Source organism: Musca domestica, unplaced genomic scaffold, assembly GCF_030504385.1.
Source record: "Musca domestica strain aabys unplaced genomic scaffold, Musca_domestica.polishedcontigs.V.1.1 29, whole genome shotgun sequence".
Classification (NCBI taxonomy): Eukaryota; Metazoa; Arthropoda; class Insecta; order Diptera; family Muscidae; genus Musca; species Musca domestica.
In genome coordinates, this window is record NW_026712296.1 from 3,678,380 (window position 1) to 3,703,700 (window position 25,321).

Here is a 25,321-nt window from a genome sequence, read left to right on the forward strand (position 1 = left end):
TGATGCTTTGCTTTGACAGCCGATTTCAAACTTGTAAATACTTCGTTTGCTAGACGCTCTCTCGCTACTCTGCTGATATGCTAGAAGATCGTTACGACCGACACGCTGTATTTTTAATTTAACGACATAAGACCGTGCTCCAGTAAAGGAACCACTGTCTGAGAGCACTTGAGAAGCCTCTGGAACATAACCAAAATTTAATTTGAAAATTGAAAAAAAAAAATACTAACCTTACTAAATTGGCAAGGTAAATTAGTTATAGAATTTAATTATATAGAACATTCAGACACTATCGAGAATGTCAATAAACCAGGAGGACACCTGAAACGCAAACCTCCTGCTAAAATGAAGCTTAGGACAGAACAACTGCATTTTCGGCAAAGAAGCGAACTTGCTTTCCCCTCTCTTTGTACCACTCCTTTTCCACTATTTGTTTATCTCTTACAGTAACCCTTGCTCTCACTCTCTCTGTCTCTCACTGTCCACATTTACTCTCAATGTAAATAAGTTGTTCAAATCTCTTCCATTATTTTCTTTAAACACGCCAGCGCGTACGCCCCTACTGGCCTTTGCGAATTAACTCTGCTAATTTTGAAATTTGTTGTAAATTTAGGTGAAGCTCCAATTGTTCATCAAGACTATGCCATCAACGTTATTGAGGAGTTACCCGAAGAGAAGGAGGAGCCGGTCGAAGATGTGATACATCAAATCCGCACTATTGAGGAATACCCCGAAGATAAGGACGAATCACATCCCATCGAAGTTATTGAAGAGGTGGTTGAAGAAACAAAGGAGGACGAAACACCGGAAGATGCCGGCAAGCCGAAGAAGACCAAAAAGAAGGTTATACGCAAAAAGACCGAAGACCATGATGCCATTATTCAAAAACTCTTGGAACAAGAAATCGAAAAGACCGAACTGGAGAAGTTCGAAAAGATTGAATTTGAAAAGCCCAAGAAGATCAAGCCTGAAGCTGAATTATTGGAACCCATCAAAATCGTGCGCCGCGATCAAAAGCCCAAGAAGGTGGTCATAGTCGACGCCGCTGAGGTTCCGCAAATGATTAAATTGAAACCATCGAAACGCAAGGAACGCCCAGTTGAGGAGCAAACCGTACAACTTCCCGCCTTCAAGCTAAAGAGTCGCATGGTCATGGTTCAATATCCACCAGAGCTTCTGAAACCAGTGATAACGGAAATCGGTGCTGTCAAGGAAGTTGGTGAGCTATCGCGCAACATTGAAGAAGCCGAAGAACTACTGAAATTCAAGCCACGCAAGGTCAAAAAGTTGAAGAAGATCAAGGACGACCTGGAAAAGGTCGAATTGGAGAAATACGAAAAGTATGTCAGCAGCGAAGAAGAGCCGGAGGCCAAGGAACCCTACAAGAAACCCGAAAAGCCGTCCAAGGTGGAAGAAAAACCCGAAGAGGTTAAGCTTAAACTTGGCAAGGGCAAAAAGAAGCCACTGGAGGAGGAACAACCAGAATCTGTTAGTCTTAAGAAAATTCCACAAAAGCCCAAACCCGAAGAAGAAGTCTTGGAAGAAAAGACCATAAAGAAACACAAAGTAGTTGTGAAGGAGGAAGAACCTCAACCTGAAGAGCCCAAGTATGAAATGAAGCCACTTGAACCTCTTGAATTTGAGGACATTGAACACCCTAAGGAGGTACTGGAACCATTGGAATTCCCCGAAGCTCCCAAGAAGGACAAGAAGGTACCCAAAACCAAGCCCAAGTCGAAACCCAAGCCAAAGCCAGAACAAGAAATGAATGTCACTGAAATTGTGCCCGGCAAACCAAAGGAACCAGAAGAACAACCAGAGGAAGCGGTTAAATTCCGTATCCCAGAAAGTAAACCCGAAGAGGAACCCACAGCTGAGGTAAAATTAAAGCCTGTCAGGAAAGAGGAAGTGCCCGAAACTCCAGTCGAACTACCAGTAAAAATGGTTCCTGAGGAGCAGCCTAAAGAAAAATCACCATCGCCTGTTGTTGAAGTCAAGGAAGAGAAACCCAAAAAGCCCAAAACCAAGAAGGAAAAACCAAAGCAGGCAGAAGTTGTCGAAGAGAAACCGCAACCTGAGTTCGAGGTAGCCGTCCAGGAAGAAATTGTACAAGAGGAGAAGCCTATCGAAGAAAAGGTCGACAAAGTTAAAATCAAAAAGAAGGTGCCCAAAGAAAAACCTCAAGAGGAGGTTAAGGTTGTCGAAGAGGAGGTTGACCAGCCAAAGGAGCCCGAAGAAATTCCCACGGAATACAAGATAACCACCACTGTCATTGAGCCTGAAGAGGTTCCAGAGGCGTACAAGGTGCGTGTCGTAGATACCGACGAAAAACAAGTTACTGTCGAGGAACTGGTCGAGGAGAAGACTGTCATTCGCAGAAAGAAAGTTAAGCCAACTGTACCCGAAGAGTATGAATATACTGTTGAAGAACCTCAACCTGAGCCAGTTGTTGAAGAAGAACCTTCAGAAGAGGTAACCTTCGAAGTGAAGAAACCTGAACCTCAACCAATATCTGAAGAAGTAACCATTGTTGAAACTGTAGAACAGCCCAAGCAGGAAGAAACAGTTGAAGAACAGGTAGTTAAGAAGAAGAAACCAAAGAAGAAGGTTACTACAGAGGAGGAGGCCAATGTCGAGATTAAACACGAGGCACCTGAGGAGAAACCTATTGAGGAGGTCGTCGTTGAGGAACCAATTGAAGAAACGGTCGAAGAGCCAAAACCACAAGTTTATGATATAACTGTCAAGGAAACCGAAGCTGTGGAACCAGTTCCAGAAGTAGTTGAGGAGGTGGTCGAAGAAAAACCCAAACCCAAGCCAAAACCAAAGAAGGTAGCTGAAGTATTCCCCAGTTATGAAATCAAGACTATTGAAACAGAGGCCGAAAAACCAGTGGCTGTCGAAGAAGAACAACCCGAAGAAGTGCAGTTCTCTGTGAAACCCAAGAGACCGGTTGAACTCCATGAAGAGTTTGAAGCTTCCGTTTCATTAACCGAACCTAAACCCGTCGAGCAGATCGAAGTTGAAACGAAATTGAAGGCCAAGAAACCCAAGAAACCAAAGAAGGTAGAAGAGGAATCGACTCAATTGGAGGTAAAGATCACCGAAACAGAGGAGAAACCTGTCGAAGAGGAAATTGTGGAAGAAGAACCCAAACCGGTGGAAGTAATCGAACATAAACCGGTCGAGGAACAGCCACAAGAATTCAAGATAAAGGTATCCGAAGAACAGGTGGTTCAAGAAGAAGAAGAACCACAGGTTGTTGAGGTTGCCATTAAACCCAAAAAGGTTGTGGAGAAACCCGCGGAAGAACCAGATGCAGAATTTGTTCTCACCGAAAGCAAACCCATCGAAGAAGTTACCGAAGAAGCTCGCATCAAAACCAAGAAGACAAAGAAGAAGCCCAAGGAAGAAGCAGCAGCTGAGCTTAAGGTAACGGTTACCGAGGAAGCCCCTGTTGAGCAAGAGGAAGTGGTGGAAGAAGTTGCCGAAGTCACAACTATTGTTGAGGAGAAACCCGCGGAGAAGCCTAAAGAGTACAAATTTAAGGTTAAGGAGTCTCAAGTGCCGAAAGAAGAAAAGGTTGAGGAGATTCCCGAAGTGCCTAAGCCTCGTGAGAAGTCAGTACCTAAGGAAGAGGCTCCCGTGGAAGAAGTCAAGGTAGTTACCACAGTACCCACTGAAGAGCCTATTCAGGAAGAAACTAAAACGGTTAAAAAGAAGACGAAGAAGCCCAAAGAGGAAGTACCCAAAGAGCACGCCATTAAAGTGGTGGAAGAAGTCGTTCAGAAACCAGCCGAAGTTGTGGAAGAGCAACCCGTGGAAGAAGTTCCCGCAGAAGAAAAACCTGAAGAGCAATATCCTGAACACAAGGTAAAGATCCTCGAAGAAACCCCACAATTTATAACCGAAGAAGAGGAGCAACAGGAGGTGAAAGTAATCCGCAGAAAGAAACCAAAGGCTACAGAAGAGCCCGAAGAGCAGGTGGTCCTGGCACCTCAAAAGCCAGTCGAGGATGTCGAAGAAACTAAGATAGTTAAAAAGAAACCCAAAAAGCCTGTCGTCGAAGAAGCTCAAGCTGAACTCAAGGTCACTGTGGTCGAAGAATCCCCCGAAGAGAAGCCCGAGGTTGTAGAAATCGTCGAAGAAGAGGAGATTAAGGAGTTGCCCAAGGTCGAAGAGGTTATTGAAGAGTACCCCGAACACAAGGTTAGAATTATTGAAGAATCACCACAGTTTGTAACCGAAGAAGAGGAGCAGCAAGAGGTGAAAGTCATACGCAGAAAGAAACCGAAGGTCACTGAAGTACCCGAAGAACCCGAAGAGCAAGTGGTTCTTGCTCCTCAACAAAAACCAGTCGAGGATGTTGAGGAGACAACGGTCATTAAAAAGAAACCCAAAAAGCCTGTCATCGAAGAAGCGCAGGCTGAACTTAAGGTGACTGTAGTCGAAGAACAGCCCGACGAACAACCTCAAATTGTCGAAATCGTTGAAGAAGAGGAAATTAAAGAACTGCCCAAGGTCGAAGAAGTTGTTGAAGAGGCCCCAGTAACCTATGGATTCTCTGTGAAAGAAACTGAACCCGAAAAGGTCGACGAAACACCAGAGGAAGTTTTCCAATTGCCAAAGAAGAAGCCAAGCCTCAAAGAAGAGCCAGAGGAGCAGGTAACATTGGTAACCAAAAAACCTACTCAAGAAGTTTCCGAGGAGGTTAGCATTAAAAAGAAGACCAAGAAACCAAAGAAAACTGAAGAAGTGGCAGTGGAGCAAACCGTAAAGGTGGAGGAAGAAGTACCACAAACCGAGGAGGTTCATGTCATTGAAGAAGTGGAAGAAATCGAAGAAAAGCCTCAAGTGGTAGAAGAAGTGCCCAAAGTAGTTGAGATCACCGAAAGTGAAGTCAAGGAAGTGAAGCACAAGGAATACAAATTCGGTGTCATTGAAACTGAACCAGAAGAAGCTCCAAAGGAAGAGGTGGTCGAAGAAGAAGTTACAGTAGCCAAAAAGCCTAAAGTTCCTAAGCCAGAGGTTACAGAAGAACCTGAAGTGGAGGTTACATTAAAACCTCAACCCAAGGAAGAACAGGTGCCGGAAGAAACCGCTGTGGTTAAGAAGAAATCTAAACCCAAGCCTAAAGAGGAAGCTGCCGCCGAACTTAAGGTACAGGTAATTGAAGAAGTTGCTCCCGAGCCAGAGGTTGTTGAAGAAATTGAAGAGGTGGCAGTGGTTAAAAAGAAGCCCAAGAAACCCGTACAAGTGGAAGAAATTGACGAAGGAGATGTTGTACTCAAGAGACCAAAGGCCAAGACCGAAGAGGTAGAAGAGGAGGTAACACAGGTTACATTGAAACCCAAGAAGACACCCAAGGTCGAGGAAGAAGACTTTGCACTTGAAGTAAAATTGCCAATGGAAAAACCAATAGCCCAAGAAGAAACCTCGGAAGAGACTGTCCAACTTAAGAAGAAGAAGAAGCCTGTGAAACCGCTAGAGGAAGCTTCAGACGAACTCGTCATTAAAAAGGAAGCTGTTGTAGAAAGGCCGATAGAAATCGAAGAAGAGGAAATCATTGAAGAGGCCCTGGTGAAACGAAGAAAGCCATCCAAACCCTTCGAGCCTACGTACGAAGAGCATTCTGAGGAGGAAGTCAGCTTGGCCTTGAAGAAACCAAAACAGGTGGATGCTGGTGTCAGTGAAGAGGCAACCGTTGTTAAGAAGCGGCCAAAGAAACCTCCAACTCATGATGAGGCGGCCGCTGAGCTCCACATTGTACAGAAACCCGAAGTGGAAGAGGTGCAGGAGGAAGTGGAGGAAATCGATGAAGTTGTAATAAAACCCAAGTCCAAACCCAAGCCAAAGCCTCAACAAGTCACCGAAGAGGAAGAACAAGAATTCACAATTAAGAAGGAACCTAAGAAGAAGGAAGAAATTCCAGAATTCACTGGTGTAGAAACCGTCACCTTGCGTCCCAAGAAACCCAAGAAGACCACCGAAGAAGTTGATCAAGAATTCAATATTGCTTTGGATTCCTATGCCGAAGAAGAAATTTCCATGGGCAGCAAGATCAAGCTGAAGAAACCGATTAAGAAGACATACGGCGAGGAAGCGGGCGAGGCCAGCATTAAGATAATGAAGGACTACGACGATGGCAATGCTGTGATCATTGAAGAGATCCACGACGACACCGACATTGAGGAGGACATCTTCGACGAAGAAGCCGACGCGTATCAAGTCGAAGAACTGCCACTCGACGAAGTCGATATTAAGAGAAAGAAGAAGGTATCGTCCAAACCCAGATATTCCATCCACAACGAAGATGAAGAGCAGGTCTTGATTGGCTTTGCCCGTCCCAAGAGTGATTCGGTAACCTATGAAGAAGACACCTTCACGTTGAAGAAGAAAAAGAAGCTCGTCGCCCAGGTCTACAACGAAGGTGAGTATTCGATAATTGAATTGCAACTGTCTGGACCTCATTCTATTTTTAAACTTTCTTTCGAGAGTTTCAAACAAAAGAATTTAGCATCATCTCGATTCGCTTATATGATAACAGAATATTACAAAAGCAAAAATGAAAAGCCCAGGTAAAACTGTGTAACGACCTGTTCTGTGTATCTGACGCCCTCATCTGTCTAACATGTACATCTAAACGAGTCTTTTTCCAACATTTTTATGTTTTAATACGAACTCTTTTTGCTTCGAGTGTAGTTTAATAAGCCTCTTTGTTTTTCTCCATTTCGCAGAGGGAGCTTCTTTGAATATTACCCGTGTTATGGATGTCGATGGTAAGTGGTTAACCCCAAAATGTTTTCGAATGTATATTAATCCGTCTTTCCTTCCCCGCCTTAGAATCCGGTGAGGAGAATGTTATGTTCTCCATTTGCACCTACATTGCCGATACCGATGAGGCCATCAACCTGGTTGAAGGCGAAAAGGTCTATGTTATTGGTCGCCACAGTTCCGAATGGTGGTTTGTCAAGAAGAGCACAACCGAAGAAGAAGGCTGGGTACCAGCTCAATACCTCATGGAGCCCAACGAATATGTTCAATATGTGCAAAAGAAACTGCACGAGAAAATTGACAAGCTACCCGTATTTGAAAGTAAGTATTGTCGCGATAATGTCACACGGTGAATGTGTCGTCAGAGTGATTGTCCATGTGATGTTAACCTCTCTTCCCCATGTTTCTTTGTCATTTCCCCCCTCTCTCTGCTGCAAAAATAGGACCTGGACCCGAAGAGAAACCAATTGCGCCCAAGTTCATCCAACAGTTACAACCCATACACACACCGGAAGGTTACACCATTCAATTGGAGTGCAAGGTCGAGGGTGTGCCTCGTCCCCAGATCACATGGTTCCGAGAGACGGCCGTGATCAAACCATCACAGGACTTCCAAATATTCTACGACGATGACAATGTGGCTACCTTGGTCATAAGTCAGGTGTTTGCCGAAGATGCTGGCAAATACACTTGTGTTGCCAAAAACGTGGCCGGCTTCACGTCAACAACAACGGAGGTGACGGTAGAAACGGTTGTCTCCGAAAACGCCTCTGAACGCAAGAGCATCTCGCGAGAATCGTCCTTGGCCGACATTCTCGAAGGCATACCACCAACATTCTCACGTAAACCTAAGGCCCAATATGTGGACGAAGATTCGGATGTGGTCTTGGAATGCCGTCTGGTCGCTGTACCCGAACCGGATATTGTATGGACCTACAATGATGAGGAGATCGATTCGAAAGTCATCAAGAATGTTACCGTCGTTACGGAATCCGACATGCACATGTACTGTACCGTGGTGCACATTAAGAAGGTCAAGAAGTCACAAGAAGGTACCTATGAGGTCATTGCTACCAATCGGGAGGGCGAAGCCAGACTACCAATCAAACTAAAGGTGCGCACCAAGGACAAGGAAGCGCCCCACATTTTAGAACCGTTGCGCAATATGGTTATTCGTGAGGGTGAAAGCGTCGTCCTGACCACTCAGATTGTAGGCAACCCAGCTCCAAAGGTTACCTGGTACCGTAACGGCAAGCCTGTGAAGAAGGGTGACATTAAATCTGAAAATGGCGTTCACACCTTGACTTTGATTTCGCCCAAATGTGAAGAGGCTGGCGAATACACAGTTAAGGCTGAAAATCCTCTGGGAAGTGTAGAGACGACAGCCAACCTGACAATCGAAGGTATTGCCCTAGCGGCGAAGTTTTCATGTTTTTATGCTAAGAATGTGCTGCTTTTTACTCTTTATCGATTTGAATTCTAGGGGGCTACAATAATCCATGCATTTTATTCCATTATCATTACAGAACCACCCAGCGACAATGGAGAACCTCCATTCTTTGTTGAACGCTTCGAGGAGCAAATCGTTAAGCCCAAGAGCACCATACGCCTTGTGGCTAAGGTATCTGGCAACCCAGTACCCGAAGTCGCATGGCTCTTCAACAATAGTCCCCTGCAACCCGATGACCGGATACAGCAGCGCTATGATGGGGAAAACATTGAGTTGACCATAAAGAATGCCAACCCTGAGGTGGATTCGGGCGACTATAAATGTATTGCCAGCAATCCATTGGGTAAGACCTCACACGGTGCACGCGTTATCGTCGAAGTTGACAAGGTCACCTTCACCAAGAAACTTAAATCGAAGATCACCATTGAAGAAATCCAATCACTCACTCTTGAATGTGAAACCTCGCATGTGGTCGCCACTAAATGGTTCTTCAATGGCAAGGAGTTGAGCGGCATGGATCATCGTGTCGTTGTCGATGAGGGCAAGGTCCACAAACTGGTAATAAAGAATACCAATCTCAAGGATAGTGGTAAATATGTCTGCAAGGTCAAGAAATTGGAAACCGAGTCTACCGTCGAGGTATTGAAACGCAAGCCCGAATTCATTAAACCCCTCGAGGATTGTGAGATTACCGAGAAAGATACTGCCATTTTGGAAGTCGAAATCTCGATTGACCAACCCGAGGTGCAATGGTTCAAGGATGGTGAAAAAATCACACCAGAGAAGAAGAACATCGACTCGATCAAGGATGGCAAGGTGCATCGCTTAATTATACGCGATGCTACCAAGCACGATGCCGGCGAATACTCTTGCAAGTTTGAAGATCAAGTTTGCAAGTGTGAGGTTAAGGTCATTGAATTGCCGCCCGAAATTATTAAGCCATTGGAAGATGTAACGGTGACTGAAGGTGAAACGGCAACCTTTACCGTGGAATTGGATAAGGAGGATGCATTGGTTAAATGGTTCAAGGATGGCAAAGAGTTGCCACTCACTGAACGCATCCAAAGCTCCACAGATGGCAAGCACCAAACAATCACCATTAAGAAGGCCAAACCGAGTGACATGGGCGAATATTCGGTGCAAGTTGGTGAGCAAACATCGAAGGCCAAACTCACAGTTGAAGAACCATTGGTTGACTTTGTACTGCGCCTGCCCGATGTCACCTTGGCCACCAAGAATGCCGATGCTGAGTTCACAGTTGAATTGTCCAAGCCTGACGTAGAACTCACCTGGTTTAAGAAGGGCAAACCCATAAAACCAAATAAGAAACATGAGGTCTTTGTGGAAGGCACCGTTCGACGTCTGGTCATACACAATGCCGACGACGAAGATGCCGGAGAGATAAGCTGTCAAGCGGCCAATGTCACCTCCAACACTAAATTGTGTGTGGAAGAGGTCAAGACTGCACCCATCATCACTTCGGACAAGGATCAGACAATAAAGGTTAAGGAGAACGAAGATGTTACCTTCACCGTGAAATATACCGGTGTTCCACAGCCAGAAGCCGAATGGAGCACATCGAAGAAGGTCATTGTCAAATCCAAACGACATATACCAACCATCGATGAACAATCAGCCTCGCTGACCATTAAAAAGGTCGTCGAAGAGGACGAGGACAACTACACCCTCAAACTGGTCAATCCCGTGGGTGAAGCTGAGGCCAGTCTCCACTTGGTTATTATGCGTAAGTTTCGAAAAATAAAAATTGCAATTATTTTATTGAGATCAAAATTTGATATGTTTTTCTAAAGGCAAACCCAAGGCTCCTGGCACTCCACAAGCATTGGAAGTAATGCATGATTCCATTACCTTGTATTGGAAGGCACCCGAGGATGATGGTAATGCTGAAATTCAAGAATATATTTTGGAATACAAAGATGTCAAGACTGAAAAGTAAGTTGTTGGCTGAAAGCCAAACCTCTTTGAAAAGGATGCCTGTAACCACTTGTTTAACTTCAACTTACAGATGGACTGAGGTACGTAAAATTAAGGATACCACTTTCACGTTGAGCAAATTGATAGTGGACACTGAATATGTGTTCCGCACGATTGCCGTCAATGAAGTTGGTCCATCGCCACCCTCGCCCCTGTCACCACCCATACGTCTTATGGCCCAAGTTAAAAAGGAAAAGCCCACAGTCCAGGAACCGTTGCAAGACACAACCACAGAACTCAACAAAGAGGTTACACTTTCTTGTGTGTTTGGTGGTGTACCCGAACCCAAGGTGGTTTGGAAGAAGAATGGCAAGGTCATTGAAGAGACCACCACCACAACAACCGTGTATGAAAATCGCGTTGCCAAGTGCACCATTAAGAACACTACCCCCGAATCGGAAGCTGAATACACATGTGTGGCTACCAATGAAGTCGGCAGTGTGGAAACCTCTTGCCGCCTCATAATCAGAGAGAAGCCTTCCGTTGAAGTCGAAGACAAATATTTGGCACAGAAACTACGCACAAATACAAACTTAACCATTCCAGCCACAATTCGTGGTTATCCTCAACCCAAGATTACCTGGTACAAGGAGACCACGACAATTAAGAAGACCAAACGTCAAACCATTGAGACAACCGAAACTACAACCACACTAAGTGTGGAACAGTTGACACGTGAGGATTCAGGCCGTTATAAGGTTGTGGCCGAAAATGAGAGTGGCTCCAGCAGTGCTGAATGTGTAGTTCAAGTTATCGACAAGCCTAGCCGGCCCCAGACATTGGACATTAAGGAAACTAAGAAGGATTCCGTCAAACTGGAATGGACGCCGCCTGCAGATGATGGTGGTATGGAAATAACCAAATACATTCTGGAGAAATGTGAATTGCAAAAGAAGGTCTGGATGAAGGTGTCCGAATTCGAGAAGGACATAACGTCGCATACGGTACAAAAACTCTCCACAGATGTTGAATACCGTTTCAGAATAGTTGCCGTCAATCCAATCGGCGAATCTGAACCCACCGAAAGTGAGACTGTTATATTGACAAGGAAAGGTATGCAAGCACTCGCACTGCGACCAAAAGTTGAAACTCCCACTAAAATATGTTATCCTTATTTCAGAAAAACCATCACCACCCAGAAAACCCATTGATGTTTCGGGCATGAATGACACATCGTTTACATTGTCATGGGAAGTGCCTGAAAGCGATGGCGGTTCCAAGATTATTGAATACATTGTCGAAATCAAGGAATTCCAAGAGAAAGAATATAGACTATTTGGCAGTACAAATGGCAATACACCAAACATTCGCATAACAAACGTTATCAAGAACAAAGCCTACACGTTCAGAATATATGCCAAGAATGAAGTTGGCACGAGTGAGGCTCTTGAGACGGATGAAAAGATTGTGGTCCAACGTAAAATAAGTATGTACTGGAGTATTTATGTCCGCTTAGCTTTTGCATTTAACAAAATATGATTTGCTTCGAAGAGATAGTCTGAAGAAGGTTTTATACATTTTGAAACAATTTGGACAGGATCAAAACAAATGCAGCCCATAAGCTTAAATTTTCCTTCAATCTAGGTGACATTTAGCCAGAGATCTTTATAGAAACTTAATCTAATTCAATTAATGTATATCCATTTGTCCGTCTGACCCTCTGACTATGTGCATTTTACAGGCGACATTGCGACTTTATCCGACAAATAATATTTGTCGTGTGGGATACATTTTAACATATGCAGGCGAATTCATCTGATATGCCCGAAAAAAAATTGCCAAAAATTCACCTATAGATTCATTGCAAAACACATGGTAGAAGAATACAGGTAGACGCATTAACGCTTGGGAAAATTAATATGTCAATTTTTTTCAAAAACAAATAGATTTTTATATGTTTTTTGTACGACACCAATCGGAGGTTTTTATGATATCCATTTTTAAACAATTTTTTTAAAATTTGAATAATTTTTCATTCCAAATTTTCAATTTCAAAATTGGTTTGACAGAACCTTGTTCCAACAGCTGTGTCGATGCGACTACCTGTATTCTTCTGTCATGGCAAAACAATAGAAGTAGACTCATTTGCGCACTGAATTACTCGACCATGCCATTTTCATATCTCATATATTTACGTATGGCGAGTAGCATATTTTACAAAAAAAATAATAAATAATCAATTATTGAAGGCATACCTAGGCACGTAAAAACAGTTATATCTTCCATATCTTAGGAAGATGAATTTCATTTGATTTTGTCTTAATCTTAAACATATAAAAATAGAGATTTGAAACCCTTCGTCTTAAGAAAACATATTCTTTGCTGTAGTAGTCCCCGAATGACGTTTTATTTTAAGTTAGTCTTTAATGATCAAAACCTTCACAATACCTGATATATGGATTCTGCATAAAACGATCATAAATTTTCTGCAATGAAATTTAGGCTAATTCGACAGAAATTCGGGATGATAATATTCTACCAGTATTATTGTTGATCTTGGTTGCCCTAGCTGCCGCAAAATGTTGCTTTGAAAACAAATTCAAAATTCCAGCTCAGCTGATTACCAAATGGTCTGTCAATTAAATTTGAATTCGCTGCAACCGAAACAAACGACAATTTTTACTGTTGTGCAAAAATATTTATTTGGCCATTTTTTTAAGTGAAGTTTACACAGGTGTGTTCGAACCACTTCAACATGGAGCATGTGGTAAAATCCGGAAACAAATATAGATAATTGCCTATCGCTGTCCCAGAATACCGGCCCACACTGAAGCACATAAGTATTACTTCGAATTTAAGATGAGGGATTATGGCACTACGTTATTCCATTTCTTAAACGCAATATTGGGTTATCTTATTTATATTGTAAAAATAGAGTACAGATTTTCACAATTACTTGGTTTTTTTCTCGCAGCAGCGCATTGTAGAAGGATAAAGGTAGTCGCATCAACAAAGCTGCTGGGACAATGAACAGTCGAACCAATTTTACAATTGAAAATTTTGAATGAAAAATTATTCAATTTTTTAAAAATTGTAGAAAAATAAATATCATAACAAAGCCTCCGATTGGTGTCGTATAAGAATACTTATAAAAGTCTACTTTCTTGAAAAAAAAAAAAAATATTTGAAATGTCAATGTTCCTAAAAGTTGATGCATCTACCTGTATTCTTGTACCATGCAGCAGTGCTGTTTTATATACATTTTCCAATCTGGTTGTCAAAAAATTGACAACAAACATATTCGCCACAAAATTCTTTTGTATATGTGAAAATATTTATTTTCTCCTCAAGCATGAATTTTGACATTTCATCTGATAAAATAACAGCTGTTTTTAGATTAATTCGTTCGAAGGAAGACCTTATAATTGGGCCATGAACCATCAACCATTCATGATTTTCGTACCCTGTAAAAGGCGAGAAAATGAAAAAATATTTGGTCGGAAATAAATTTAAATTTCTTGCCAGCTGTATGCTCATATTTAAGGAAGAACCACAAAATTTATATTTGCTAATTTGTGGACTCAAATAAAAAAATGTTATCGTTTGATTGCATGAGGTTACCTTGGTAATTGTGCTATGCCATAGATTTTAGATATGCCCTCTATAACAGGGATATTTGGTCAAAAAAGATAACATAACATTGATGTAATTATATTGAAATCCTATGGCCGGTTATGACATCTTTCCGATAGGTAAAAAAATATGTTGTTGGACACATGAATCGTTTGTCGTTATATTACAAGTTTCATTTAAGTATGAACTGTCCGAAAAGCAAAAGGTCAGACCATCTTTCCTTTATCTTTAAGCGTAAAGTGTACTGAATTCATGTTGCCATATTTTATATTGATAGTATGGCAACAACAGCAAAATTTATTTAAATAAAAGAATGGATAACGCCGGTCGTTTATTTTATATTGAAGAACTGAATTATAAATTTATTTCACGAAATTAATTACAAATTTGTTTCGTTTATTATTTTTAAACGAAAATGAAGACGACTATTAGTTACTTTTGCGGATAGCTTGCCATATCTCTGTAAAAAATCACTTATTTTAACGGAAAGATGTAATAATGAAAACCCGATTTCCTAAAGTAAGGGATAACAAAAGTGGACTATAAAGAAAAGATATAAGAACGGGCCTATGGGAATTAACTTAATTAGAATTTATATTTTGCAACAAATTAAGAAGGCCCTCTATAATATACTTTCATGCATATACGCTTTGCTATTATTATTGATTTATTATTATTATTATTGTTTTTTTACACTAACTAACGCCTTGCCTGCCGCTAACCAAAATGCTTAAAAAAACACGCTTGCGCAGATGAAAACATCGGTATGTATGCAAAGGATTCAAGAGCCTGTCGTATCCATGAACAGTTTTATGACATTTCGATTTTTATTTTTGTAAACCTCCCACAGCTCCTCCTTCACCTCCTCGCAATCTCAGATGCCCAGATATAACAAATAGAAGTGTAACACTTGACTGGGAATCACCTGCGCACAATGGTGGTTCTGAAATAACCGGTAAGGCGAATTGTCACAATTTATGTCTTTTAGAAACGACACCATAATGTTGTCCCACTCCACTCCTTGCAGGTTATATTGTTGAAAAACGATCCGCCACATCAACCACTTGGGCACAAGTCATAAGTTTGGATGCAAATTGTTTCCAATACACTGTAGATAATTTGAAAGAGAAATCCGAATACTGGTTTAGAGTATCGGCTGAAAATGTTGCTGGTGTGGGTGCACCAGCGGTGACCGATATTGTAGCCTTGAAGACACATGCAAGTAAGTATTTTCACACACACATGCGCTTGCATATAGAATGTGTATGTGCAGGATTTGCAAATTCGGTTTTACTAACCTTTGTTCCTGTGTTTTGCCCCTATAGCCGTTCCATCACCACCCACAGCACCACTCGAGGCCAGAGTCATTGGTGCTAATACCCACGTCTTTGAATGGGGCATGCCCGAATCAGATGGTGGTGCGCCATTATTGGGCTATCACATTGCCATTCGAGATATGAAGAAGAGTATGTGGATTGAAGTGGGACGTGTACCAGCGGGTGTTTTGAGATTCCAAATTAAGGACATGCAAGAGAAGCACAATTATAAGATACGTATCTTTGCCAAGAATGAAATAGGTCTTAGTGAACCTTTGGAGTCCGAAGAACCATATCACGTCGAAACATCGGGTATGTATAACATTTTTCCAAAACTCCAAATTACAATACGCTATAGTTGCTCTATGGCGACGTTCTCTGCGAGTTTATACGGAAGGCAAGATAATATGATTTATGAATTTTTAGTCAACATAGCAATAGGTCTGACTGGTTACTTGTCCTACAGTCATTGTTCAACAACTTATAACTAGGTAGTTTTGTCATAGACAAATGAAAAAATAGAGAAAGGAATGCTCTCCGCCGCTTACCATAAAAAAAACGGGCCAGATGTAGTCGATGTCGTTTCAGGGGTATGAGTGAAAAAATATTGAAGTCACTCAAATTCTAACATGTTACAAATGTTCAAATGTAAAAAACACTGTAGGATATTTGTCAGTTGAAAATTGTTCCATAATTAAAGATAAGTGAAAATTACATCATGACATCGGAATAATCAAGTGAAATTCTTGAAAAACGATGAAATGTGTTTTCGAAGTCGACCACGTAAATCAGCCACCTACATAAAAAACAAAACTAACTTTCCGTTGGCAATATTTTCATTTGTCATTATTCTCTTTTGCCCAAAAACTGTGAAAAGTAAACATACGAAGTCACTGTAAATACTGACAAGCAATCAGCTGATTTATCAAAACGAAACAAACATTAAAAATGAGCCGAAAAACATAATAATTATGCTTATGATTTCCAAAATAAATTATTTTTAAATGTGAGAATACATAAAACGCTTTTTTGACTGGCTTAAGTCATCGGCTGGCTTTATCGGAAAATAATAAAGGAGCTAAGGACAAAAATCGAACTAAGTCACCCTAAAGCTCCTTTGTTCTTCTACGAAGAAGCCAGTCGATGACTTAAGACAGTCAAAAAAGTGTTTTAGGTATTCTCACTTTAATGGAGGAGAAGATGGCTCGCTTGTGATTGCGAGAAAAAAACTCTCATTGAAATAACTGTCAAAATGCCTCTCTGGAATCGTTATCTTTTGCAGCACATTTGTGTTAACAGTCGACTTCCAGTAAAAACATTGTCAACATTTTTTCAATTGTTATGTTGACCAGATACAACTAAAATTTGTCTCTGTGACGACAATCACAAAAACAATTTTAAAATCATCAAAGAAAAGCTCATTTTTTGTCTATTTTTTTTCTCCTCCTTAAACTGCCATCAGACGATAAGGATTTTACGTATGTGCTATCATTTTTATTATCCATTAGTATTTCCCGGTGCATGTCAAAATTGACATTTTACAAATGACTTGTAATTCTTGCTATCACACGCTTACATAAGGATTACTTTTTACACAAATTATATTTTCCCATGGTAGAAGAATACAGGTAGATGCATAAAAGCTTGGGAACATTGATACGTCAAAAAAAAATTTTTATGATTTGTTCCAGAACTGCAAGAATGTAAAAAATAAGTGGATTTTTACAAGCTTTCTTATACTACACCAATCGGAGCTTTCTATGAAATGCATTTTTCAAAAAATTTTATAAATTTTAATAATTTTTCATTAAAATTTTTCAATTTAAAAATTGGTTTAACAGTTCATTGCCCTAGCAGCTGCGTAGATGCAACTACCTGTATTATAGGTTAACTCATTTGCTAAATTGAATATGGCAACCCTTTTCTGATGAACTCGATCTTGGCATTTTTCAAATAAAATCTATGTCATATCTAAAATATTTTCGTATGACGAGTGGCAGATAATAAAAAATAATAAATGTTCTATTATTTTCGACGTTCCTTGGCACGTAAAAACAGTTTTACATTCCATATCTCAGGAATACCAAATTTATTTATCTGTTATTGGACTAAAACATATAAAGATTAATATTTCAAACCCTTTATCTTAGGGAAGCGTTTTGTTTTCATACTTTTCCTTTGGTTTGGTTTCATTCAACCAATCCATAATCAAGTCTTACATGACTTATCAGAGTTATATTTTAGTTTTCTCTTTTAAATAAATACGTTTTTCTTTAAGTATCTGGGGTTTTTTTATTAGAATCAGATATTTCACAATGGGTTATATTCTTACTTGACTTTTATGCCCTTTTAAAGGCGTGAAAATAACAAAATATTTGGTCTGAAATTATCAGCGTACGCCGATATTGAAGAAAGAATTACAAAATATAAATTTGTCAATAAATTGATAAAAATTGTTGAACAACGCGAATTATAATAACCTCCGAATGACGTCGTATAAGGAAACATATTAAAATCTACTTACATTAAAAAAAAACATTTAATTATTTTTGACATATCAATGCTCTCAAGCGTTGATGCATCTACCTGTATTCTCCTGCCATGGTAGGTACCATGATTTCAGTTTTGCAGTTCTAGAACAGACCAATGGTAAATTGGTAAAAAAATTCGTATAAAAAATCTAAAAATGTTGACATATCAATGTTCCCAAGAGTTGATGCATCTACATCCTTCTACCATGGTCCTTGTGTTTTCTTACCTAGTGTTTACGCAAGGCAAATTGTCATCAATCTGAGTACGAGAAGGGAAATCTTGTAGAGATGTCAGAACTCGATCCCAATGAAACTCATGGCAGAGACATGTTAATATAAAAACCACAATTACGGAAGCGGATAACAAATAAAAATTTGAAAAATCCAAAATTTTTGTTTCAAAATTCTATTCCATAGACCTTTCCGAAAATTTGCATATTACCTTAGCTGTTTAAATCAGTTAACATTGGTAACTAAGTTGTTATGATATCGTAACAACAGAGGTAATTTCACAGGGTTACCATATTTTCACTCTGTCTTGTCCTATCTTTACACTTCTATGTCTTTGCTTTTTCCTCTACGAAGAGGCCAACCGATGACTTAAGCCTGTCAAAAAAAGCGTTTTATGTATTTATTCTCACCTTTAGCCTTCAGCAGTTGTTATGCAAAGAATAAATTAAATGTTAAATAATAATAAATAAATGTTAAATTATCTTCTTATCAAATGTAATAATTTATTAATAATATTCCATTTCCCATCGTTCACATTTAGGTCACCCAGCGTTGCCCGAGGAGGAACGCACCGAAATGAGCTCATGCAATACATCATCGTGGTTACGTATGCATCATATGGTTGCAGATATCCATTCGTATGCCCGCCAGAAATTGTTGCGACATGACGAATACTTCTTCCGTATATGGGCTGAATTGCCAGGCAATAAGAGGCCACCATTGCAGAGAAGTAAATCCATAAGCACAGAACATAAAATGAAAATTAAAACAAAAAAACAATAAATAAATTCGAACCAATGTAAAAAAACCCGGACTGGAACTAAAATAGAAAAACCAAAAAAAAAAAAACAAGAAAAATGTTTATAAAAACAACAAAGAAACTGTACATTATACTGTCGCCAACGAAACTACTAATACAAAAGCGGAAAAACCAAACAACACTTGAAACAGATTAAAGAACTAAACAAAACAACTAATTTAAATGTAGCTTTAGAATTTTTCTACTTTAAAATTATATTACATAATTATTATTATTATTTTGATTTAGAGTTTAAGAAAACTGAAATAGAAATTTGTAAAAGTTGTGTAATGTGTTTTTTGTCAACACACAATCATGTTCTTTTGGCAGGAAAAACCATCACAGAAGACGAATAATCCCCAACAAATTAATATAAATAAAAAATACTTCTAAATAAACTGTTGCGTTCACGGTAGTTTTGGAAAAAGTAAATGCGAGCGAAGAATATTTTTTCCATAGCTTACTGGCAACGAAAACAGTTTCAAAAACCGAAAGACAGCGGGTGTTCATGAGAAGATCATTACACAATTTATAAAAACAATAATACCGTTAATTCAATATTGAAAAAAATTGTTAAATTCTCTTAATTCAAAAAGGTTTAACTTTTAGAAGCGATTTGTTAATTTTTTGTTAATTTACTTTATTTTCTTTCTTTTCTTTAATTTTAAACTGTGATAAATTTTCAAAAGAAATCACAAATACCCTGACAAAAAGTAAACGAAACTAGCTATCAACCAAAAAAAAAAAAAGAATAAAAAATAATTGTGTAACACAATGAATGTAAGAGAAATGTGCATTTTTTGGAAATTTACAATTTATTTAGCCATACACTTATTTGCAGAACCGATTGCCTAAACTAAAGGTGCGAATTGTTTATGTAAATCGCAATGTAATAAGTGTATGAACAATTATTTTGTTTGTGGAATGCATATTTCTAACTAAGACATAATATATATAAAATTAGAAATATAATTAAATATTTGCCTTACAATAATTTAATAAAACAAAATTTACCAAAATGTCATGCATAACTTATTTATTAAAACTTGTTTTGAAATGTTCAACGCAGATATTATAACATCGGGATAAAAGGCCACAACAGGCTCTTGTTTGGTAGACTTGCGAGATTAGACGAAAAAGTCCGAAAAATCCATCATCTTAAATAGAACAGGCAAAAAAGCTGTAAGATCGGCCGGGCCGAATTTTGAATACCCCCCATCATTGGGAACGAATTTGGCAATTTTCAAAAAAAAAAATTAAAACCGTTAAAAATTCTATTTTTTCAAATGCGAAACTAAAAAAAAATCTGGCGAATAATGTAGCAAAAGTCATCAAAATACCCAATATCGGGAGGTACATTTATATGGGGCTATACCAAGACGTGGACCTGCACAAACAATTCTTCGTCATAGGCCGTACTATCCATTACGAACTTAAAATAGCAAATTTGAAACAATTCCGGTGAATAATGACGCTAAAATCTATATGGGGCTATACGAAGACATGGACTTGCAAAGACAATTTTCTGTCCATTACGAACTTCAAAAACCAAATTTGAATCAATTCCGGTGAATAATATAGCTAAAATCAACAAAATACGGAATATCGGGAGGTACTGTTGTATGAGGGCTATACGAAGACGTGGACCTGCACAAAAAATTTTCTGTTATAGGCTGTAGTATCCAATACGAACTTCAAATACCAAATTTGAAACAATTCCGGTGAATATTGCCGCTAAAATCACCAAAATAGCGAAAACAGGGAGGTACTAATCTATGGGGGCTATACCAAACGTGGACCTATATGGCCCATTTCCAATACCAAAAGTACTGCACACATAATATACATTTGAGTAAAATTTTATCAACCTTCATTCTGAAGCTAGAGCGATTTCCACATCGTCATCGTTAAATCGATATAGAATTTTATGCTGATCAAGAATATATATACTTTGTGGGGTGTAAAATGTATATTTCGAAGTGTTACAAACGGAATGGCAAACTTAATATACCCACCATACTATGGTGGAGGGTATAATAAATAACATAGGCATTTACAGCGATAATAAGCATTATCGTGGTACATTTGCTCCATCCCAGATAAATACAAGGTGTCACAAAAGTAAACTTCCGATGTTTTTTGGCTGTAACTAAAACAAGATAAAAAGTATCAATCGGTTCTGCCGACAGACTAATACCCTCAGCATTGTTGTATTATTTAAATATATTTTGACTTCTGTTATGATTATTCAAACTGTTGACCCTCTGAGGCGTGAGGGAATGGGCCAATATTTCTATTTCGTATCGAACCTAAATAAATACGATATAAATATGGGATAACTTGGTAACAGGTTGGTAACATCCATCATTTTACATGACACATGTGATAATTATTAGAAAATATTAACATGTGTGTGAGGTACCAGATATAGTCGACCGAAGTATTCCATTTTCATGGATGTTAATTTCGCTTTTTATGAGCTTCGTGGATATTCAAAATTGTTTACCTTTATGTACCAGAAGGAGTGGACCGATATATCTCATCTTCACAACAGATCTTGTGTTAGTAGAAATAATGGGATGTGTGAAATATAAAGAGTACCTTATGCTTATTTCGCGTTTTATGACCTTCATGAATAATCAGACCTTGGGTTAATAAAAATATTGGGATGTGTGAAATTTGAAGACAATCGGACTCTTACATCATATTTTATAAAAGTTGTAATTACTCAAAATTTTAACCCTTTGTGGGGGAGGTACTGGATGGAGTGGACCGATAGGTTTACGTTGTCACAGTTCGATTTTGACCCAGCGCTCCTTTGTTCTTTTTCGAAGAAGCCAGCCGATGACTTAAGATTAGAATACATAAAACGCTTTTTTTGACTTAAGCCAGGCAAAAAAGAGTTTTATGTATTCTCATCTTTGAGCTAGTCAAAAAAGCGTTTTATGTATTCTCACCTTTAAGGTGTGGGTACATAAGCAGCTTGAAGTCTTCTAAAGGCGAAATGGTATCGAAAGTATAAATTTGAAAAAAAAAAAAAAAAAATGTAAATATATCACTGTACAACATAACCTCCTTTATTCTATCCCAATACCTTCTGCCTTGAAGTCAATTTTTGGTCTGTTTTACTACGATAACCGATTTTTCCTTTTATAGCATCAAAAAATAGTAGATTATTGCAGGTTCTGGGACATAGCAAATAAATGTAGGTATTATAACTTGATACCTAAGCCAGCTGGTTATAAACACAATTTAAGCCAAAATCAATTTGACAAATGTCTCTCCAGTTGAATTTGAATCAAGAACCTACATGTATGAACAAACGATTTATGATGCTATCAATTACGAATAGTGCCGTGTTATGCTAAGGTCACATGGCACGTGATTCGCTCTCTATTCCTTGCATGATAGAATGGAGAGGTAGAAAAGCTTCGTAAAACTACAGAAATACAGCCCTGAGGCTATGCCCACTTCCTGTCAAATTTGTTGTTTTCATTTATTCAATATTATTCCTCATTTTTAAATCAGTTAAACAGCGGGAAAATGAATGAAATGCAGGATTTTCTTTCAAAACTGTAAAACTGATGAATAGCTTTAATGCGCATCTCGCTATTTACGCATCTCCCAATCATTGATTTTGAAAATAAAACTTGCGAGGAGTCAGGCAGACTTAGAAAACAATTGTAATCAGCTAGTAGGTCAACCCTACCTTTTTATTGTACCATGATTCTTTGTTCGACCATTAATTAAGAAATATCTACTTAATTCCCCACACAAAATTTACAGAGCGAACAAACATTTTTGTTCTTCGTTCCATTCAAATCACTCTCAGAACTAAGATGAAATCTGTGCCATCCCTAACAAATGAGAGTATTTATCGAAAAAATAAATTTTGACATTTAAAAATTGAAAAAATTATTGAAATTTTGAAAAAAAATTGGGAAGACTGAAAATTATGAATGAAAACTACAATGCTGAATGACGTATGTATATTCAAACGAAAGTAAATTTTCTTTTCTCTCTCATCCGATGTACGCATTTTGTCCACGAGTTGAAATTTCCACAGAAAACTGGAAGCAAAATTGACAATATTTTCAAAATGTTTATATCGGCAGAAAATATGTTTGACAAGCAGAATTTAAAAATAGAAAAATACAAAAATATATTCAAAATGTCAATATGTACACAAAAAGTTGAAAACATGAATGAAAATTGTAAAATTAATGATACAATAAATCTTTGGGTGAAAAACAATAATTTCTTCTATTCATATTAATGCGAATTTCATGTTTTCATAAAAATTCCCATTAAAATCAACAACATTTTTGTAAAAATTAATTATTTTACTATGAATTGCGTATCGCGCCGTGTACCTAATAGCATGTTTCCATTGGAAGCCGAACAACGTTGTTCGCTCTCAGAATTAGGTACATGAATTAACCCGTTCATACGGCACGATTCGTAATTCATAGTAAAATAATTCATTTTTTCAAAAATTTTGTTTGTTGATTTTAATGGGAATTTATACTAATTTACATTAAATTCTCACTAATATGAGTAGAATAAATTATTGTTTTTCTCCCAAAGATTTATTTTATCATTAATTTTATAATTTTCATTCATGTTTTCAACGTTTTGTGTAAATGTTGACATTTTTAACATATTTTTGTATTTTTCTGTTTTTTAATTCTGCTGAAGAGACACTTGTCAAACATTTTTTCTGCCGATACAAAAATTTTGAAAATATTGCCTCTTTTGTTTCCAGTTTTCTGTGAAAATTTCAACTCGTGGACAAAATGCGTACCTCGGATGAGAGAGAAAACAAAATGTACTTTCGTTTGAATGTACATACGCTATTCAACATTGTAGTTTTCATTGATAATTTTCAGTCTTCCCAAAAATTATCAAAATTTCATTAAATTTTTCTATTTTCAATTTTTAAATGTCATAATTTATTTTTTCGATAAATGCTCTTATTTGTTAGGGATGGGACACATTTTTTCGTTGTTCTGAGAGTGATTTGATTTGAACAATGTACAAATATGAGTGTTCGCTCAGGAAATTTTGTGTGAAGAATTAAGTAGTTTTTTCATAGTTAAGGGTCAAACAACGAATAGAGAGCGAATCAAGTGCAGTGGAAACGCCACATAATTCTGAGAGCGAACAAAATGATTGAAAGTGCAATGAGAACATAGCATTAACGAAAGAACATGGTATAACCAATAACAAAAATCGATTATCAACAAATCGTAATCGGGCTGGATTTCACGACTAGTCGGGAGTCGACCTTTGTATCCCTAATGATATATATTTATCACGGTGCGGAATTAATTGTGTTATTTTTTTAACTTTTTATTGGCATAAAGTTTGCAAGTGAAAAGTAACCGGATATTACTAACGAAACAATTCAATGTATCAATGATGTGGCTCCAAATAAATGTTTATAGGCACAAACAAATTAATTGAAGTGTAAAATAGATTGCCAAACAAGTGAAGTATGAAGTAACGCGCCATTTTGGAATTACTGTGACTCTGTGATTAGGAAAACAACAAGGCCTAATATGTGCAAATGCATTGAATTAAAAATGTATTAATAACATGGATCAATAATTATTTTTTATTTTGCAATCTATTTTATTTAATACTTTGCAACTCTGTCCATATTGTGCATTGTTGTGGCGACGTCACGTCATTTGCTTATTTTGATATGGGACACATTTATTTGCAACACTGAATGCACATAGGCCATGTATGTACGTCTCTGACCGCTGTCTCATTTTTGTACAAAAAATTAAACAAGGATCAGAAAAGCAATGCAACATTTTGATTTTGGCTCAAGCAAGTGACAATGATGTCATTAAACAATAATATAAACAATATTGTCTTCATGGATAAGAATTACAAAACGAAGTGAAAAATAAACTACGTACGTTTATTTACATCTCTGTGTGCTCGCTTTAGGCTACCAACACTAAAATTACCCCTTTTACATTGTCATTTTGATTGAGCTTGATTCGATTTTTCGTTTTCCCATACAATCTTTTGGTAATTTTAGTTCTGACGTTCCTTGCTTGCCAAAGCAGAATATGATTCGTAGTGTGCGTCTGTGTATATGAAAGAAATTGTGATAATGAATTTAATTATCGCTAAGCAAAAACAACATGTTCCAGCAAAAAAATGTACGAAATAAAAAGCACCGTTTTTGATTAGGAGAATCGCTCGGAAGCAGTCAAAACAATAACAAAAAACAAATCAAGTCTACACAAACGGTCGGGAAAAAATCAAAGAAAGAAGCCTATTGGACGCGTTGTTGTGTATGTGTGTGTGCGCGTATTAGATTGTTGATAGTGTGGCCGGGTTGGTGGTGTCAAGAATCAAGAATACGCTGAACGGAACAATGAATACGGAGATGAACGGTGTGAGAATTATTTTTATTCATATGTTTTTTTCTACTGCTTCTTGGTGAACGTCGACGAGCAACACAACACAAATAGAAAAGAATAAATAAACCGACGTCAGACAATACGTCAAAATATTCGCTCACACCCGCACCGCTCTGTGCCGTATCGCTCCGTGCTCCTACACAACGTCGTGGTGGAGTCGTCGACGGACGAGAACGACTGAGAATTTGTTTTTTGCTGTATCACTGCCT

General features: G+C 38.2%; 2 protein-coding genes across 5 annotated transcripts in view; both read left to right on the forward strand.

Annotated features, from left to right (window-relative positions):
- The window catches only part of LOC101899878 (titin), a 139,111-nt gene extending 119,420 nt beyond the window's left edge, over positions 1-19,691 (forward strand). The window contains exons 29-40 of the mRNA XM_059124487.1: positions 614-6,430; positions 6,738-6,779; positions 6,844-7,095; positions 7,218-8,177; positions 8,301-9,968; positions 10,036-10,177; positions 10,251-11,272; positions 11,340-11,645; positions 14,643-14,747; positions 14,820-15,014; positions 15,118-15,420; positions 18,412-19,691. Coding sequence (XP_058980470.1) covers positions 614-6,430; positions 6,738-6,779; positions 6,844-7,095; positions 7,218-8,177; positions 8,301-9,968; positions 10,036-10,177; positions 10,251-11,272; positions 11,340-11,645; positions 14,643-14,747; positions 14,820-15,014; positions 15,118-15,420; positions 18,412-18,653 — 11,054 coding nt within the window. The 3' untranslated portion in view covers positions 18,654-19,691. The remainder of the gene's footprint in view (positions 1-613; positions 6,431-6,737; positions 6,780-6,843; positions 7,096-7,217; positions 8,178-8,300; positions 9,969-10,035; positions 10,178-10,250; positions 11,273-11,339; positions 11,646-14,642; positions 14,748-14,819; positions 15,015-15,117; positions 15,421-18,411) is intronic.
- Positions 19,692-23,948: 4,257 nt separating this feature from the next.
- LOC101899547 (longitudinals lacking protein, isoforms A/B/D/L) overlaps positions 23,949-25,321 on the forward strand; it is a 31,160-nt gene continuing 29,787 nt past the window's right edge. The window contains exons 1-2 of one of the 4 annotated variants that reach the window (XM_059124511.1): positions 23,949-24,164; positions 24,725-25,309. The gene's annotated coding sequence lies outside the window, so the exon portion shown is untranslated. The remainder of the gene's footprint in view (positions 24,165-24,724; positions 25,310-25,321) is intronic. The other 3 variants (XM_020038095.2, XM_020038096.2, XM_059124512.1) reach the window with 3 other exon arrangements.